The sequence below is a fragment of the Phymastichus coffea genome, unplaced genomic scaffold (assembly GCF_024137745.1).
Source record: "Phymastichus coffea isolate CEN01 unplaced genomic scaffold, Cenicafe_Pcof_1.1 PCOF00038, whole genome shotgun sequence".
Taxonomy (NCBI): domain Eukaryota; kingdom Metazoa; phylum Arthropoda; class Insecta; order Hymenoptera; family Eulophidae; genus Phymastichus; species Phymastichus coffea.
This window is the reverse complement of record NW_026706849.1, coordinates 274,512-294,087: the sequence shown is the minus strand read 5'-3', so window position 1 is coordinate 294,087 and position 19,576 is coordinate 274,512. Positions and strand designations below refer to the sequence as shown.

General features: G+C 29.8%; 2 protein-coding genes across 5 annotated transcripts; one reads left to right on the top strand and one right to left on the bottom strand.

Annotated features, from left to right (window-relative positions):
• Window positions 1-2,738: 2,738 nt before the first annotated feature.
• LOC131663689 (uncharacterized) lies at window positions 2,739-10,100 on the bottom strand. Of its 4 annotated transcripts, XM_058934227.1 has the most exons (13): window positions 9,879-10,100; window positions 9,728-9,797; window positions 9,181-9,223; window positions 8,889-9,097; window positions 8,225-8,817; window positions 7,836-8,144; window positions 7,691-7,750; window positions 7,089-7,605; window positions 6,721-6,988; window positions 6,473-6,652; window positions 6,150-6,387; window positions 5,780-6,060; window positions 2,739-5,658 (listed from the first exon to the last, which is right to left on the bottom strand). In XM_058934227.1, exons 4-13 carry the CDS (start codon window positions 9,043-9,045, stop codon window positions 5,412-5,414), a joined length of 2,850 nt encoding a protein of 949 aa, XP_058790210.1. In that variant the 5' UTR covers window positions 9,046-9,097; window positions 9,181-9,223; window positions 9,728-9,797; window positions 9,879-10,100; the 3' UTR covers window positions 2,739-5,411. The 4 variants fall into 4 exon arrangements, with proteins under 4 accessions (XP_058790210.1, XP_058790209.1, XP_058790208.1 ...); XM_058934226.1 differs by lacking the exon at window positions 9,181-9,223; XM_058934225.1 differs by lacking the exon at window positions 9,181-9,223 and having other exon boundaries at window positions 9,728-10,100.
• Window positions 10,101-12,271: 2,171 nt separating this feature from the next.
• Window positions 12,272-19,576, top strand: LOC131663793 (probable serine/threonine-protein kinase DDB_G0282963). The gene is made up of 10 exons (XM_058934429.1): window positions 12,272-12,766; window positions 13,141-13,965; window positions 14,535-15,449; window positions 15,536-15,988; window positions 16,132-16,736; window positions 16,811-17,041; window positions 17,126-17,502; window positions 17,751-18,005; window positions 18,299-18,485; window positions 18,983-19,576. The coding sequence occupies exons 2-10, from the start codon at window positions 13,149-13,151 to the stop codon at window positions 19,019-19,021; spliced, it is 3,879 nt and encodes a 1,292-aa protein (XP_058790412.1). The 5' UTR covers window positions 12,272-12,766; window positions 13,141-13,148; the 3' UTR covers window positions 19,022-19,576.

The following is a 19,576-nucleotide window of genomic DNA, read 5'->3' as shown; positions in this document are numbered from 1 at the left end:
AGAGGTCAGAGGTGAGAAGGAGGCTCTATCGACCGCGCGCTGAGCTGATCCAGTAGCGCTTGCTTGCGCCCCCCCCCCCCTCCCCAACACTACTTTCTATACGTGAGAGGGAATAAAACACAACTCGAGTTATCATACACGTGCAATAGTCTCATGTCGCACTCGCTTTCGTCGTTCGTCACGTATATTTAGCAGGAGAGAGAGAGAGTTGAAAACCCGTTTGACCGTATGCAGCAGCATTGCTCTCCGATATCTAAATCGAGTCGCTGCGCTCATGGAGGCGCATGCGCTACCTTCGCATTATGTTTGCAATCAACGTCGGAATATTAGTCAGAGAGAAGCAAAAGGATTTGTATGAGTGTATTGTAACGCTGATAAGGAATAACCGAGATTGAGGGACGATGGGAGCCGGGATACAATTCTTCTTCTCTCTCTGTAGGCAGTCTGCGACAAATCTCGAGGATCAACCCGAACTATACTGATTTTGTTGACCTACTTTTCCGATACACTGGCCCCACACGCATAGTCTGTCATCCCTTCAGTTTCTGACTCATTTTCAACGATATATACGCGCGCGCGTGTGTGTGTGTGTGTGTGTGTGTGTGTGTGTACGTGTGCGTATGTATATAACTGCGCCCGCTAAGTGCTTATTGGCCTTTGTTTGTGCGCTTATGAATACGCTGATTATCCATTCGCGCTAACTTAGCGTATGTTTTATCGTTATACGTATATGTTCCACGTATAAGTGTCATGTTTTTACCGATGCTTGACTCGACGAATTCATCCAAAAATTAATGAATTCCTAAATGACACATCTTCGGGATATTTATGTAAATCATGTATTTTCACTTTTGACTTCTAATTTTCGCTATCTCTGGGTGCTCTCGCGTGTATATATGTAAATGAAATTCAACTAATTCGCAATCGGCTACAAATTTTATTTCCCTAAATGTTGCTTAGCAAACCCAATCAAGTTTTGCCAAAATAGATTGGAGATTTCCAAAAATATTCTTTCTACAAAACAGACGATTAACAGAGAGGAGATTAACAGAAGATTAACAAGTGGCCATTAAGAGTAAAATGATCATTTTTTATTTTCTACGAAAAAATTACTTAATAATATGCGGCCGAGTGAAGTCTAAAAAGATAATCATCGCTACTTCCTCAGACATTTATAAAATTGGATTAGTTAAAGTATTCTCATCTTTTTTTCAAGTCCGGAGAAAATTATGTATATAAACCTTTCTTAGAACATTGCAAACTAATGTGACATTCGACATCGAGTATAATTTATAATTACAATAAGTCCTGAATGTTATAACTAGTTTGTAAAATTCAATTAAGCAGCGCAAACATGTGTATTGTCATATGAACTATTTACTAGTTAATTTCGTCTGTATCCAGTTTACATCACTTAATCTACTATTATATAAATATCTAGTACACATACATATTTTGTTATCAAATACCGATATTAACATTCAATAAAGTGCCAAATTATCACATTTTTATCTAGTCAAAATAACAATCATTGTACATCACAATTAAGTTCGTTATAATTTCAGCTTTCTTATTTATTTCGTCGAAATCTTGCGTATGAAATGTATGTATAATTTGAAACTTCTTGTTAAATAAATTTAAAAAATATTCTATATTCAGTGGCCAGTCGCGAATAATCCATTTTTTTCAACTATAATGATCATATAACAAGATAATTAAATCAAACTTTTCAAAAGGATAATGTATTCTGATTGTATTTTTGAATAGGGAAACAGAAAATTGATTTGTTATAAATATTAAAATATTTAAATTAAAAAATCCACAAGCTCCTGTCCATGAATCTAAATAAGTATACCTCAATTGCTATTAATGCATATTAAAGAAACATAAATATATAAATCAATAAGTTTTAGGAAATGTTCAATAATCAACAGTAAATTACTGTCATTACTTTTTTTATTTTATGATTTATAAAAAATTTACAGCATACATAGTATGCAGCAATCAACCTTTATTGGTTTTTACATTTTGACAAACATTTTATACAGTACAGGAGGGTACGAAATCAGCATGCGCACAAAAATATAAATAAAAATCATTTTAATTCACAAATACCTATCTATTTACATTTACAAAAGTTATAGACATTTTCATTTTTAAAACTATTTTTTTGCGATTCAGTTCGATAAAGCTTTCAATTCGCGTATTGCGAATCTATATAAATCTATTTATAAATTTTTGTAACCATTTTCTCCATTAATAATAATTCAATACTCTTTATTAATATTTTTATTTCACGCAAACGTGACATTTTCATTACTAGAAAAAATAAATCATAGCAAAAATTATTGTAACTGTTATACGCAGTAATACGTGTGATAATCAAATTTCTTTAAAAAATAAAACATTAAACCTTTATAATCGAATGTTAAATGTAACTAAAATTCTTTTGAACTTTTATTTTATGTTCAAATTATTTTGTATTTAATATTTCTTTAACAAGATCATTGTTTTATTACATTGTTATTTATTTAGATGTAAAAAAATAAATATTAAAAAAAAATGAATTTATTAATTATTTAATAGTCAGATTTACTTCAACTATCTAAATTACATTTCTCTAGAAAAATATAATCCCTTTATTTATCTAGCAATAATTTACACAATTTGGTCAAATATTTTGTTTTATTCAAATTCAATTTTAGAAAACTGAAAACCTTTTTATAATGCACGCAGATTTATTTTATTTTCACGTTAAATATATTTAGAAACCAATGATGTAGAATGAATTATTTTACTAAATGTAATAAATTGTAATATTAATACTTAATAGCAATGTTTTTACTGCAAATCTAAAATAGTTTCATCGTTTTAAGTATTACTTATCAAATAATAGATTATTGAAAATTTTTATTTTAAAGTCAAATATCAGAAAATTACAATTTATTTTACTTATATTGGGTTAATATTACGTGTAATACCGAGATCAAAATTTTTAAATTGTTATTTTTGATTTTACACTTCAATTTCCGTAAACATTTTCAAATTATAAAAACATTGCATTTTGTTAAGGTATCAAATAATTTATATGTAAATTTAGCCTCAGAAGTTTCAAGCGTAAATATTTTCTTCTTGGCAGCGGACTGAAAATGCCAATTTTTCTTTCGCTATTCAAAAGGAAAAGATGCATTTTCTCCTTGGATGAGCAAAATGTGCACTACAGGATGTAACTTTGTAATTCGTGGCACGCGTTTAATCCGCTTTTAACTTGAGGGATAATTTAGGTGTGCTTCGACCTTCCTAATACTTTACTTCCCTAGGTATATCATATAATATTTAACAGATTAAATACAAATTTGAAAATAAGAAAAAACCCGCAGCAAAAAAATTGTATGCGTTAATTTACTATAATTAATCTGGAGTCGTAAATTTAATTTGTACTAAGTTTTATTTGACATTTTACTCAACTTGAATCGCGTATCACAGATTTTACTGAAAATGCCGTATTCACTTGTCAATTACCAACTCATAAAACGAAAGAACACAAAAATCGAAAACTGAACATATAAAAGTCGATGAAATAATTATTTACCCCACACATTATGCTTCATGATTTAATACATTTTATAATGTGAAGCGAATTGTAAAATTGAATAAATATTTAAATGCTTAAGCATCGACTTATTTAAAAAAGTGTATGGGGTAAATACTAGTGTTGGATGCTGAAAAGGACCTTCATTAGGAGTTTGTATTTTATTAAAAAAGATCAATGAAAGCAACAAGGATTCCTTTCGTTTTATACAGAGAAAACTACTAAGTTGTTCAATAAAGGTTAAAATTATGTTTATCACTAAGACCTCAAATAATTTGTTCTTTTTTCATAACTTTTGAAACAAAATTCTTGATAAGTATCTTTAAATACACTACAAATACAGAATTTATTGTTCATAACATTGTTTGAATAAGCAGTGTTATTAATGTTTATCTTTTCTTCATTGTCAGAAAATAAGCTCCATATAATAAATTCCAAACCTTATGGAATAATCCGGTATATGTACAATAAGCATGCAAACAATAATTGTACTTCCTCTACTAAATATTTTTTTCGAGAAAACGTACGAATTATGCAAGCTTTTCAAGATCTTTTGCGGCCGCCATAAGTCATTTTTATGCATTTCTAATTATTCTAGAGAAAATGCATTATCGTGAATGAATAAGATAATCTAAACTTTATCAAGATCTCCATTTTTTTTTCAAATTGTGGCATTAGCAAAACTTACATGAATAACAAAAACTTTCGTTTGCGATCAATTAATTCTAATGACTATGATAATGCAGCAATTATTTATACAGCGAAACCTTTTAATAAACTTGTATTAATGCTTGCTTCATATGGAAGAACTTACGTTCATCGTTCAAAGCGTAAATAATATATAATCAATTCAATAATTCTTTACTAGTGACGTAATTTATCTACAAAATAAAGTTCTTTTCGATGATAATTATAACCAAACTAAACGTTATCTTTAATATGAAGATCTGAAATTTACAATCTTTTACTTTATACAATGTGTAATTGTGATGGCTGTGGCTTATAAAATTATTATTCAAATTAGTACAAGTACATGTTGTAAAAATTGCCATACTAATCAAAACCTAAACAAAGTTTACAAAGAGCTTTGAAGTCACGGTGTTTCTATGTACAGTATATTATCTGCCGAAGTAGGATGTACAACATATTTCCATGTTTCTTTACTATTCAAAAAGTCACATTCTTTATACTTGAAACAATAAACAATAAATCTTTAAAACTATCAAGTGTTTTTTTAGTACATAGAATGTTATGTAAAAGAAGTGTATTAGATGATATGCAAAAATCGCTTATTTTCTAAACAAAAAATTTCAGTAATTTTGAAAAATAATATTTGTACATAATTTTGTACATTATTTTTGGATCAAGTATAAAAATCATTTGATTTACGAGCAGTAATTTTAAATGTTCTTATGTTAATATTAACTATATAAACAAATATCTCGTCATTATAAAAATGCACGTAATTTTTCCCAGAGTCAGTATAAATAGAAAAAAGTTGAACACTGAAAAGCTACTACGCAAACCTACTTAAAACTTTCTGATTACGAATGCTGACTTATTAAATGATCATAGAATCAAAGGAACCAAGTTACGCTTAGCCTTAGATATTTCCGTATCAATTATTGGGAAAGCATTACTCAGTTTATGTTCATGGTTGCAGACATGATAAAGAAAATAGAAAATACACAGTCGTATAAATGTACGTCGTGGACAAAATTATTTACAAGATTTAATAACTGCGCCGACCACTCTATTCTGTGGCGCAACACACAAATAATTATGAGTTCATGAGGCTTGGCTTGGTAAGAAGCAGTTTTTACCAAGCATTACCTCCGCGACCTCTGCCGCGAAAGCCAGCCGGTCCACCACGAAAAGGTCCACCTCGAGGTTTCATACCGCGCGTCGGCGGACACCCCGGTGGAAAGCCACTCATTAGCATGGGAGGACGTGGACCTGGGCCACCTCGGTCCATCCAAGGTGGCCTTGGACCACCAGCGCCGCGGAATGGTCCTCCTGTTCCGATACCTCGCCCATTGCCACCACCTCTCTGCATAGGTGCACCTCTGCAAATGAAAATAAATAAATTAAAAAGTTCGATCTCACAATCGAATCCTGGAATTCGATAATCAAATCAATTACGAAAATTCTAAATCATTAAGAGATTAAACACTAATTTATACTAACCTGCCATGTGGACTATCGAAAAATTCAAATTCTAGTTGACCGGGAGGGAAATCTTGCTGAGGTGGTGGAAAGCTTTGGTTGGGTCTAAATTCTTGTTGATTCGGATGGAATGGTTGATTAGGCCTAAAATCCATCGATTTGTTGTGACGAAAATCAGACTGATTTTGCTGAAAATTGATCTGTCCGGGATGAAACCCTGGAGGAGGTGGAGGTGGCGGCGGAGGCGGTCTCGTGTCTACTCCGTGTAAATCTGGCCCAACATTTCCACCTCGTTGAAGACCCTATTATATAAATGACATTATCATTAAGACGTATCACAAAAATATGTTTGCAAAGTCTACGAGGCATCAGTTATAATGAAATAACGAACCATTGGATTAACAGGAGGACCACCTGGGCCTGGCATCATCCGCATATCCATATCAGCTGTATGATGATGTTGCGGCGGTCCAGGTGGTGGCCCAGGAGGCATATTAGGCACTCGCATATCTCGATCCTGAGATCTTAAGTCTACCAGTACTCGATTACCCTTTTTACCTTCTCCTTCTTCATCAGACATTTCCATATCTACACTTTCAACGTTATCTCCAACAGGAATATTTGGCCTCCTGTCATTTAGAATTATTTATTTATTGTTAAAATGACATTATAAAAATAAAAAATTAATTTTTTATTATTGTTATTATAGTGTACCTATAATCTTGATCTGTGTTTGTCCATAAATTATCATTCGAAAGTGATCCAGTCATTGCATCGTTGCTATTATTAGCTGGACTACCTGTAAGACTAATAAGGTTCCGATGGTCAACATCAGCGCCTTTCATTAAACGGTGAGGCAATTGTTTATCTGCTGTGATAGGTACAGCCAACACCCTATAAAAAAAAATTTAATGTCAAATAGTTATAGACTATATATTTTAAAGATGATTATAAAAAGCTACCTATGATCAACGTCACCAACGCTACTCAGAATTGGCTCTTGAGACTGTGAATCATTATATTCGACTGGTTGATTATAACTTGTTTTTTCATACATTGGAGGTGATTCGGGAGTTTCGGAAAGTATTTCATTTTTAATTCTTATACTGTCAGACCAATTTGGATCGTTACTCATATCCCACTGTTCATTGCTACTTTCGTTCCATTGATTTTTTATTTTGTCACTTGGTGGCCAAACTGGAGTTGTATCATTTACAACTGGAAATACTACTGAAAAGGTTTTTAATCATTATGAATTAATCACTAGTGGTATAAAATTTGTTACAAATATTTTTAAGTCATCGTATAAAAATATTAATTCTCTATATACCTGGTTCTTTAGGTGTTTCATTGGCAAAAGTCCATGTTGGAAATTTAGGAGGTAGTTTGTAGCAATTATTATCTTCTAAAAATTCAATAGGGGGCATAGGCGGAGGTTGCAGCGGATTCACTGTAGTACTGTCAAATGAATTCATAGAAATTACGGGATTATTTTGACTGTTTTCACTAGAATAAGGTGACGGTGTATGCGATTCTCCATTCAAATTTCTGCTATGCAAGGGTGTACTATGACTTATTTGAGAATGATTCCCTATTGGTGTAGTGGGAATGCCTAACATTCTTCCCATTATTGGGGTATTTGAAATTGGTCCCATACTCAAAGGTCTATAATCATTACACTGCATATTATCTGTCATTGCATCTGCTGCATCCATTCCAAGACCAGGGATACCACAAGAATTTGTTGAATCTGAAGATGGTAATACAGTCTTCAGAAAACTTGAGACGGGTTCTTCATTATTTGTATCCAATGATGAATGTATATCAATAACTTCACTTGATTTGTTCTAAAAAGATGATTATTCAATTAAAAAAAGTCATAACAATTTTTTAATTTTGAATAACAAATTTCTATATTAAAATGTTATTTACCTCTAGAATATCATATTGTTGACTGGTACCAGATACTGAGTTTTCACTGAATATATTTCTCTGAAAAATTTTTTTAAACATTGTATTTCTAGTTGTGAATACATATCATTATAAAAATATCATTAATTATATATAAAATGTTTACTGGGTCAAAGTCTAAATTTTCACCAATAAAAGATGAAAAGTTATTGCTAAAATCAGATGTTGTGTTATTGATAGGTGCAGTTACAGGATTGTAATCTGAGCCATATGTTCCATACATTGAAGGTGGAGCAACATTAATTAAAGTAGACTGATTTATTTGACTTTCTTCCCCTGGTAGTTCAATATCACTATCTGGACTTGGTGACGGAGCATTTATATCTGGTGATGGGAGAGGAGATGCTAATTTTGGCAAAAGTTCATCTAACTTTTTCTTTAAATTTTTTACTCTACTACCAAAATTTCTGTAAGCCTGCAATAGGAAATTTTATACTTAAACACATCCATTATAATTCATCAAAATATAATAAGTAGTTTCATAATCAGACATACATTAACAACAATTTTGACCTCTCCTTTCTGTGTTTCATAAAATTGATCAGCTTGTTCAAGCAGATCAAGAACCTGTTTTCTTTCTCGTATTTCTGCCTCCAAAGATCGAACATAATTTTCAATATTTCTTGCAGCAAGATCAACATCTTTTTCAGCATCCTCTACTCGCCGACGATCTTTCAAGGAAGAGCGTAACTCTTCAACACTGTCAATATCTACACTACAATCTTTCAAATCTCTCAATCTTGCATCTGTAGCTTGTTCAAGTGTAGCACAAGATCTCATAGTAGAAATAAGAAGAGCTGCTTGAAATTCTTCAGACTGTTGTATTGGTTGAGGTTCCACTTTTTTTTTGGGGGCAGCAGAAATAAGCCCTGATAAATCAGCAAGAAATTCTTCATCATAAACTTGTCTTTGATCCCAAATTTTAAAAATCCTTAAAACTCTGTGTTTCACTTTTTCATCTCTAACCATTGTTGTGGCTCGTTGCAATGTTGTCCCCCATGATTCCACAAATTCAAAATTTTTTCTTTTAGAATATTGAATAACATCATTTGCTAAATAAAAGAGTGTTAATCTGTGTTCTACTTTGACTATAAAATGTAATATATTTTATTAATGTGAAAGCATTCAAATAAATTTAATAAGCCAGAAATAATTAAACCTTTTTTGAGAACTTGTAGCCAAGTAGCAACTATCTTTTTGTGATGCTGTCTTCTTTCAAGACACCATGATGAAAGGCTTTGTATTGATTCCTGAGAATCTTTCAAAGTTTGAAGTCTTCTTTCAAACTGTTCCACATCAAAGTCATTGGAAACCATGATTGATATTTATTGTTATTTATGCCTGGTCTTTCAAGACTAGAACAGTTTACTGTAAAGAAAATGTTTTGATATGGTAGATAGTATTTGTAATGGTTTTTTCATTACAAATAATTTTGTAATAATAAAGTATACCTATTACATAAAACAACCTTTTTGTCTTTTCTTTACAAATACACTAAAATAAATTAAAAATTTCATCATTTATTTTATCACACTAATTAACTTAAATAATAAAAACCAATTGTTAATGCTTTCAAAATGTAAAAATATTTTACATTTTGAAAAGCATTAGATATTAGTAATAGTAATCTTGAACGCGACCCTTCGAAAAAAACGACGAAGTTTTTCAACATTTTATCTTAAAATAGTATTGCCAAATAATTTAAAACATGTTGTTTGCTCATCAATATAATTTTTTCATGATAATAAAAGTCGTGTTATATGAATGTCGAAATTATGATTAATAATATAATGTTTCTGTAAAATTCCTACAATTTTACTATGGGTTCTCATTTCTGTTGCACATCAGTATTTGTTGATGTAGTTAATTATAAGTATAAAGTCATGTGAAAAATTAATCAACAATCAAAAGTGTTGAGATTGAATTACTTAAAAAAAGTACATGCAATCTGTGGAGTAGATCGAAGAAAAAGCTAGGTTAGAAAGGAAAGAAACTTACTCTATTTGGTTCACATCTCGCCGGAGTATAGCGAAAAATTTCTCTAAATAGGATGGATCCGTCAGGGTCACTGCCAATAGATAAAAGGGCAGTTTGAATAACGAGAAAACAAGACTCGCCTATGCGTGGTCTATGCTGGTTTTGCTATTACTTCTTTCTTAAAGGAAAGGGCTGAGAGGTAAAATTTAAACACTTAGAAGTGGTGACACGCGTGTGTTGGAGGGTTGTACTCGTCGTGTTTCAAGCAACACAAAGGTTTTTTAATGTCGAAACTCAATGCACTCCACTCACTGACTAGCCCTAATTTTACATCAACGACAATGATTGCCGTCGCAAAAACACGTCTCCGCCATTTTTCCAACCCGGGTCCCTCGCTCACGCTCTGCTCGCTGCTGCCTGCAGCCAGTCGTATGAGTCGAGCCGATGCGTGTGCCAAAAACATGGCCGGCCCTTTATGCATGTATATTGTGACACGCATACACGTGCATGATATAACCTATATCAGATATTATCATACATGTCGTATATAACGCACCGCTGCACGGAGGGAAGACGGAGGCCGGATAGAGACCAAACCAAGAGATTTAGAAAAGGCGCTTAGTTTTTTACGCATTTATAATAACTTTAAACGAAATCTTATTATGTATTTCGGTATTTCTAATGATAAAATATAAGTTCAACTTTTTTACTTCGACCCGCGAAATTCAAATGCAACATTATATTAATATCATTGAGGCCTCGTTTAGTATCGTCTTTTATTATCAATATTTATTGAAGAAAATATGCAGAGTGAATTTCAATAAAACCAGTACAAATTTTAATAATTTTTTAATAAAATAAGACAATACATAAATTGTAACAAATACAACTATATCATGTAGGATAATTAGGTAGCATGGGTGTGAGAAATCGCAATTAAATAAAAACACTCTTTAATAACAAGTAAAGACACGTCTTTATTCTTATATAATCAATACGAATCTAACTTAACTCTATCGCAAAGAATATCCTTTCCACGGTATATGTACGTGCTGTTTCATCAGTTTGTTCAGAAATCTGTCCAAACTAAACCGATATGATTTGAGAAAAATCTCACACTTTATACGAATAAATAATAATTTCAAACAAAATAATATTTCAACTTCAATATTCCTATTCATGAAATACAAAGTAACAATTCAACTTTTATTCATTTATTCGATCCGTGAAATTCTGATTAAACACTATATTATAATGACATTTAGGTCTTGTTAAGATCATCCTTTATTATAGATATTCATTGAAGGCAAATATGGAGGGCAAATTAAAATGAAAACTAATCCAAATTTCAATACATTGTAAATAAAATAAGATAAGGCATAAATTATAAATGCAAGAATAATTAGTGTGAGAGGCGTTATACAGTCTTCAGACTGACACCGAGGGCCGCTTGAGCTCACTCACAAATTCAGGGATAAAAGCCCTATTATCATTTACCTCCACGCTTTTCATTATATATACATACGATTCTGTACATAGTTTTTCATTATCATACAAATATAGTTTCATATTAACTGTTCTGATCCTACAATAAAATTATTAAAATAGCTTAACGAAAAAAAATCAAATTTCATTTACGACATTCATAAATGGATACCTATATAATATATATGGTTGTTTTATTATAATAAATATTTATATTTTATACATATTTAATAAGTTTATGATAACGTTTTAGAAATCTTGCATTAAAAAAGTTGCATTTAAATTAAAAAAAAGATTTTAGCTAAATTTAACCATTGCTTGTTTCTTATTGGTTTAACACCGTGATATTGAAAATACACGTTTTACTGTGTTATATATGATTATACAGCTTAGTTGATAAAAAATTATGTATATTCCTCGAGAGGAATTTTTTAATAATATTATGTATTTATCTTTTAAGCTTTTTTATTTTCTAAAACTTTAACGTATAAATGGAGTTGAAATAACGTATGCGTAAGAATTAACGTCGTAATACATTTTTTCATAGATTAAAATATCAAATGCTAATGAAAAACCGTTTATATCTTACAGTAAAAGTTATAATTACAGAATATACTCATTAAGCACCTAGATATTATCGTTTTATATTTGCTGCGTATCATCAAAAGTCACTCATTTTATGAAGGACCAGAAGAAGCAGCGATGGCCAAAACAAGAAAAGAGGGAGGGTAAAGCCGAAACGAAAGGACCGTATAGCATCTTCAACGTAGTACTCAGTCCAGTCCACATCAATGACCGATGCTGTAGTTTGGTGTGTCCTGTGTATCTCGAAACTATCGCATTACTATAGCCACGTTGCATTGTAAAAAAAGTTATATATGTTTTTGTTTTCAACAAGTTGCTATCATATTATTTTTAAGTAGAATAAAATAGCCGATAAAAGAGGACTATTTAAAGAATTTTCAGGAAGCGCAGTATTGTAGTGGTATGTTTACACGCCATGCCTTATAGATGTGTGTACGTGAATATATATAATTGAGTATGATGTCAGTTCAAGCATTGCATTGGTCAGACTCAGATAACAACATGCGAAAGTGATAAAACAAAAGAAGTTATAGGAAATTAAAGAACAAATTTTTAATACTCATACTATTTGTTTTGAATATAATAACGAGCATCAAAAGTTCTCGGTATTTTCTTAAAAGCCTCATTTTGTTGGTTCACAGTCTTACACAAGGTGTCCAAGGTGAAAGTATTTTCTTGTAACGGCAAGTTTTGAAAGTGTATATAAATCTTCTAATAATCGTTAAGATCAATCATAAAAAAGTCGTTGATAACAAAAATTTAAACAACTTATAGTGAAAATTTGCTTATGAAGAAAATAGTTATTAGTTTAATTTTTTGCAAAACTCGCCGGAAACCCCATGTGCTATTTAGAGGTTATGATTGCTAAAAACAAGATAGTCGATGTTTGAAACAAAATTTACAACGAATTTACGAAGTATCTGACTTATTAAAAGTTGTAATTATTTTCAATAAATATTGGTAGTTAATGAGCATTTACAGTGACTGGTGGTGAGTATCTTTTTAGGTAAGATTGGCAATAAGTTTAAAAGGTTGCAGTGTTATCACAACTTTTTACTTTAAAAATGATTAAAAACATTATGTATCGTTTCGATTAATTTTTTGATTGCTTGTATAGCCATTGAATCGATTAATTTAAACGAACTAAGGTTTCTTATTTTTAATAGTGTTCATATACTCATTAATTTCAGTAGTGATTTGAAATTATAATAATTCAAATGAAATTAGTATTACAATGATTACTTCCAACTATTTATTAGCAAATTTGCATTATTAATGCAATTAATTGAATATTATGTAACCTAAAAATTTAAATGAAACTACAAAAATGTAAAATCTAATTATATATTTCACTTGATTAAAAGGCATCAGTATGTATGATCAAATTTTTGATGATTTTAACATCATTAAACAACATTCAGAGAGAAATGGAAACAACCAATTTGAAGAATCAGCTGTTTTTGAATTACTGGAAAGTTTATATCCTTCACATGGATCAGCTCAAGCTGTACAAACTATTATATGTATGTTGGATGCTCAAAGGGTTCGAGATTCAAAAAGTCTAATGGGCAACTCAAAAGGAGAATTAGACAATAAGAAATTAAGTAATGATAATGAAAATGATAATGATATTATTGAAATTGAAGTTCCCAAGAAAATTCATCCTCTTATTGATTTGACTGAAAATTCTACTGAATCAGAAGAAACTGTTATTATTGAAAAATCTGAAAATAAAAGTAATGTTGAAAATATAGAAATTAATTCAGATTCTAATATAGAAATGTATGATTCTGATACAAGTTGTCATGGAATTCATAGTTTTAGTGATTCTGATGTTTCAAACCATTTCAATGAAGATTCAAATTTAACTACTGATAACCTTAGTAGATCTAACAGTGAAAAACAACTTTTAAACTACTTGGCTATTTTAGATCAGCCAAATCAAATGAATCAACAAGAAGAACAAAGCTATAATGATTCTCTAGATGTATCTGAAATGTTAGAAGAAAATAATAATGATCCTAATAATAACTTTAATGAGGAAAATATGGCAGTTAACCATACAGTCAATAATTATTCTAGTAGTATGGATATTTTAAATGATAATGAGCCACCTAATTCGGATAAAGCATTGGACAATTTATTTAATGAATTATTTGACTCAGGTGTATTTCCAGGATGTAGCAAAGGTATGCTTGATTTTTATTTTTCTTAACTACTTCACATTTCATTACATAATTTAAGATATTTTTTTAATACATTGATTACAAGAATATAAATAATTTCTTCATTTTTGTAATAAACATGATTTTAATTCAATTACATGTATAAGAAACTATAAGTATTATTTGTTTGAAAGATCTCATAAAATAAAGAGACAGCTAAAACATTTATAGTTGTTAGGAATTGGAAGGAAATTTTTCATGAGTCACAATTGCCTTGTCTACAGAGTTAGTCTTCAATTATAATGAGATGGTCTTGCTTTAACTTCCAAACTCAGATTATATTTTATTATACAATGTAAATAAATGATATTTAATATGAAAATATGTAGAAAAATTATATAGAACTGATAATTTAATTGGTTTTTGATTAAAAGTAATAGAACAAATGTTATTTGATGTTAATAGTTAAAGTGATACTATCTTAAACTTTATATGTAGAAAAGGCATATGGGTCATGTATTAGTCAAAGTGTTAAAATTGATTATTCATGTATTAAAATTTTAAATATACTACTTGAATTTGACTTATTACAGAATTAAAACCGAATGCTGAACTTAATGTTGCCAATAAAACTGTATCTAATTACAACTTTATTAATCCTGTTGCTGGATGTAGTAAAGATATAAATATTTCACAAAATATTGGACTCATCGGAGTAAATGATGATTCAATGAAGAAAGATATTACCTGTATACAAGAAATTATACCTTGGGCTACTTCAGAAGAAATACATTTTGTATTAATGAAATATAATAATTTACCTGACAGGAAACAATTGACTTTATTAAATTTGATGAAAAAAGAATCAAAAAGAATAAAATCACAAGCTGTTAAAAGAAAAGCAAATAATTCTCCAGAAATTGAAAGAAAAACTTTAAAACTAGATAATATGTTTGAAATAGATGGTCAATTAGATGTCCATCCTAAATTACAGTTTGACAATATCCTTTCTAATGAATCTTGTAATGATTCACTATCTTCTAAACGTTCGGAATATATAGAACCCTATTTCAAAATAAATCAAAACTTGAACACATCTAATAAGTTTGAATTTTCCAGAGCATCTTTAGAAAATAAAGAGATTAATTTCAATAGTAATTTGAATTCTTCATCGAACTTGCTAAATTCAAATACACAAATATTTTCTAAAACATCTTGCAATATACCAACAGTAAACCATACTAGCAAAAAGGAAAGGAATGAAACAGTAGTTAGTGGTTTATTACAAGAACAAAATAATCTAGAAACACTGCATAGGAAAAATCTAAATGACAAATTCACCTTGGCTCCTTCAACAAATTTCTTAAAACAGCCTGTGACACCATCTTTTTCCAGTATTAATGATTTTCAACATTTAGCAAGTGGTAATTCAATAGATCTTAAATCAACTAAGAACACTACAATACAAGAAGCAGCTAATCATTTTAAAGATTTGCCTATCTTAGATGGTTAGACATTACACTGCTATTAACATTTAAAAATCAGAAAATAAAATTAATAAAATTTCTCATGTGGTAATATGTTATTATTTTAGGTTTTTCACAGAACTTTAAGAGCAGAACTGTTATACAACCACCAAAGTTGCTACTGCAAAATGCCCAAACTGTTATAAATCCTATCATGGCGGCAAAATCCAATTTTATACGACCATCAATATTAAAACCAAAAGACAACACATTAGAACGACTATACCATGTTCATGCTGCCAGATCAAAACATTATATTCCACCACCATTAAGTGCTTGTCGGAAGCAATTGCCTTCTTCAAATTTCATCCACATTCAATTACCAAGAACTACTACAATTGAAGATCAAGCTGATAAAAATAGTTTAATCAGAATGGAAAATGAGCTGAAACTCAAAAAACAAAATAATAGTCAGAATATTAAAAGACCAATTGATGTTTTATTATATAAATCTGAAAAATCGGAAACTATAGCAGAACCTTCATTAAAAATTCAGACAAAGCCATTACATAATGACACAGGTATGTACTATTCAAATAATTCAATTTAAAACACTGATGTTATTACTTATTTTAATGAGAGTTTACAATGGACTCCTAATAAGATGTTTAAAAATTCATTAACTAAATAAACAAATATTTTTAATTATAATATTTTTTGTTAGTGGCTCAACCAGGAATCTCTGGAATGAATTCTATTGTATCCTCAACTTCAACTAGTATACCACATCAAAGTATTTATAATAAATTACGATCTATTTTTCCTGATGTAGAATCTTCATACATCAAAAATATTTGTATCAATCCACCAAATATTACAAATACAAATGATAAAACGTACATTTTGAATGCATTGATTGAACATTTGCTAAACGAAGGATCAAATCATTTACGCCCTGTAGAGTACATTATTGATCAACCAGACATTACATCAGTAAGCATAGATGAGAAGTATGAATATTTGTTGGGAATTTTTCCGGATGCCGACCCAACATATATACGCGATTTCGTAGTTAAAAATCCTTCAGAACAAGACTTTCAAGAATTTATCCAACAAAAACTGGAATCTCGTAATTATCCTACAAAAGAACAATATATGGCTAAAATAAAAATAACTGAGCAAATTAAACAGTATACGACAGAATTGAATATTGAGAAATTTTTAGAATTATTTCCTGATCCATTGGAGCACTTTGAAAATACGTCGAGAAAATGTCTTTATCAACCAATAGCAATGGAATTTCTGAAATCTCTTTTTGTTAAAAATAAAGTAAGTATGCTCATATTTTCTTTAATTATTACTAATCCTAGCCATGAATGACAATTTCATTATAATTTCTATAGGTAACCACTATTACTCAGCGATATAAAAGTAATAATTACAATTTGAGTCTAACTGCTAAAAATTTAACAGAAATAGGTTCTGACATGAAGAGTAAAAGAGTGAGTGTAGAGATGCCAACAGAAGATATTCCACTTCTTCAAGAAATAGCTTTCATAAAAAATAAACAAAATATTCTTAATTATTTGAATATGCTGAAAAATAAAGAAGAACAGTTATTTAAGGAATTAAAAGTATGATTTTATTTAGGAAATGTGATCTTTACGTTTAAGATATTCGTTATTTTTTTCATTTATTGTGGTTTCATTCAATTTTAGGAACAAAATCTTTTGCTAACATGTCAATGTTGTTACAATGATGAGTGCATGCCAACAAAATCATCAGAATGTAATGAAGGACATATTTTCTGTCATGAATGTATTATTAGAGGAACTGAATCTGCCTTAGCAGATGCAGAATTCCACGTTCGGTGTTTCACGGACTGTACAAGTGAATTTTCGTTGGCCACTCTACAAAAAGTCCTACCTCCTACCAAATTTAGCGCACTTTTGCAAAAGCGACAAACAGCTGAAGTTATAGCTGCTGGAGTGGATGGACTTGTATCATGTCCATTCTGCCATTTTGCATCCATACCTCCTCCAGAAGACAAAGTATTCAAATGTCTTAATCCTGATTGTATGAAAGAAACTTGCAAGTAAGAACATAATGCTATCTTTAGTTTTTTATAACTACATGGCAAATCAATAAATTTTGCTTATGTTGATAGAATAAAGTCTCAATAAATTCAAATAATTTTTCTTGCTGAATAAGTTCCATCTCCTCAAAGCAACTATTTTCAAACTATATAATTAAAAAATATAATATCCAAAAGAATACCTGGATATACATACACATTTTAATTTAATATTAATAATAATTTATTTATTATTTTCAAACTTACAGGATGTGCAAAGAGTTAAACCACGTCCCTTTGAAATGTGATGAAGTTATCAAGACTGACAGAGCTCGCCACATGTTAGAAGAAAAAATGACTGAAGCATTAGTACGTACATGTTATAAATGCAGAAAACAGTTTTATAAAGAAGATGGTTGCAATAAAATGCAATGTCCTTGCGGTGCCTTAATGTGTTATTTGTGTAGTAAACCAATTAAGGGATATAATCATTTTAATGCTCAAGGTGGAGCTAATACTCATCTGTGAGTATACTATCTTTTACAAATACTTCACTACTTCAACTGTTTTTGAGTAATTTTGAGTAAAAGTAAATCTTATATATTGTGCAATTTTTATGAATTTTATGACACAAAAGTGTTTGTCAATTTTACTTAAAAAAAAAGTAAGGAAAGATATTCATTGTCAAAAAGTATAAAATTTAGTTTTGATGTTGTGAAGTTATGAAATATTTTATTCTTACATTCAAAAATCGAAATTGAATATCGATTAAGACAAGAATTGAATTTAAATATACTAGAAATGTTATCACTTTTAGGTGTCCATTATGGAGTGATGATCGCTTTCTAAATGCTAAAGCTGTAATACAAGTAGCTGAGGATGTTAAGAAAACGCTGTTGAAAAATAATCCCAACTTAAAAATTGACACCGATTCATTATTACCTAAAATACCTCCTAAAACTAGAGGACCACATGATGACATACCTAACGCTAATCAACTACCGGTTAGTGCATTTTTTTAAAATTCAATTACTTTGTAATCTAAAACATATTTTATCTAAATTAATTATTACATATACCTTTTCAAGATTTTTAGATTTATTTATTTATTAATTCACCATAACTTATTTAACGATATTTTTGTTTTTAACAAGAATTTTTTTAACGAGATAAATACTCAGACAGCTCAATAGGCACGTAACATCTACAATCATAGTTGTATTTATTATAAATGTACATAAACAGCAAATCTTTCTGATTCAAAATATTAAATTATAATTAAATTATAATGTTACACTAGAAAAATTTATTCGAAACTTTTTCCAGTACATTTCAAAATTTTCTTAATAAAAATCGACGTGAGTAATTCTAATCATTAATGTTTGTTTCATGCACAGTGAAATAGTAAAATAAATCATTAAAAATACAGATTATACAAGTGTAGCTAAGATAATAGATTCTTAAGATTACAGTAGTTTTAATTTTTATATTATTTTTTTAGGAACGCATTTTGAAAATAGCACATGGAGGGCGAAGATAAAATGTAATGATGACGAAGAAAATTGGCCAGCCAAAGAAAAGTAGATAAATAAAACTGTTATTTCTCAAAATCATTCAATATTATAAATTGATTGCGTTACAAATTTATAGTATATTGTTCAAGTATTAGTAGTATAAGCAATTCAATAAAGCTATTTAATTTTCTATGAATACAATTAAGTATGACAATCCATTTTTCAATGCAATGTTTTTCATTTCATAGTATTCTTGATTGTATGTGGAAGTCTTTGTTTTCGTAATAATGTCATGAAAATATTAAAAATTGTGTAGTTTTAGAATAATTCGTTATTTATTTTACGCTGTGAGACCATTCTTTCAAATACAGATAATACATTATATGATACGTTTATGTCATTTTAAACATAGCAAGAACTCATTTCTTCAGTAGCCATACAATATGTACCTAATAACGCATGTAATGTATGAGAAAGATTTGCTCTACCTATACATCGTGTCTGGTACACGTTCATTGTGAAATAAGACATAACTTTTTAAAAGAAAAATAGATATATCTAGATCATAACATTTTTTTACT

What these genes read in the sequence shown, in the direction of transcription:
- LOC131663689 (XM_058934225.1), bottom strand. Translation starts at nt 9,045, where the DNA reads ATGGTTTCCAATGACTTTGATGTGGAACAGTTTGAAAGAAGACTTCAA. An exon ending in AAAATTTAGACTTTGACCCA is followed by an intron (nt 7,751 to 7,835) that starts GTAAACATTTTA and finishes AAAATTTTTCAG; the next exon opens with AGAAATATATTCAGTGAAAA. An exon ending in TTCGATAGTCCACATGGCAG is followed by an intron (nt 5,659 to 5,779) that starts GTTAGTATAAAT and finishes TTTCATTTGCAG; the next exon opens with AGGTGCACCTATGCAGAGAG.
- LOC131663793 (XM_058934429.1), top strand. Translation starts at nt 13,149, where the DNA reads ATGTATGATCAAATTTTTGATGATTTTAACATCATTAAACAACATTCA. An exon ending in AGATTTGCCTATCTTAGATG is followed by an intron (nt 15,450 to 15,535) that starts GTTAGACATTAC and finishes TTATTATTTTAG; the next exon opens with GTTTTTCACAGAACTTTAAG. An exon ending in GCCATTACATAATGACACAG is followed by an intron (nt 15,989 to 16,131) that starts GTATGTACTATT and finishes ATTTTTTGTTAG; the next exon opens with TGGCTCAACCAGGAATCTCT.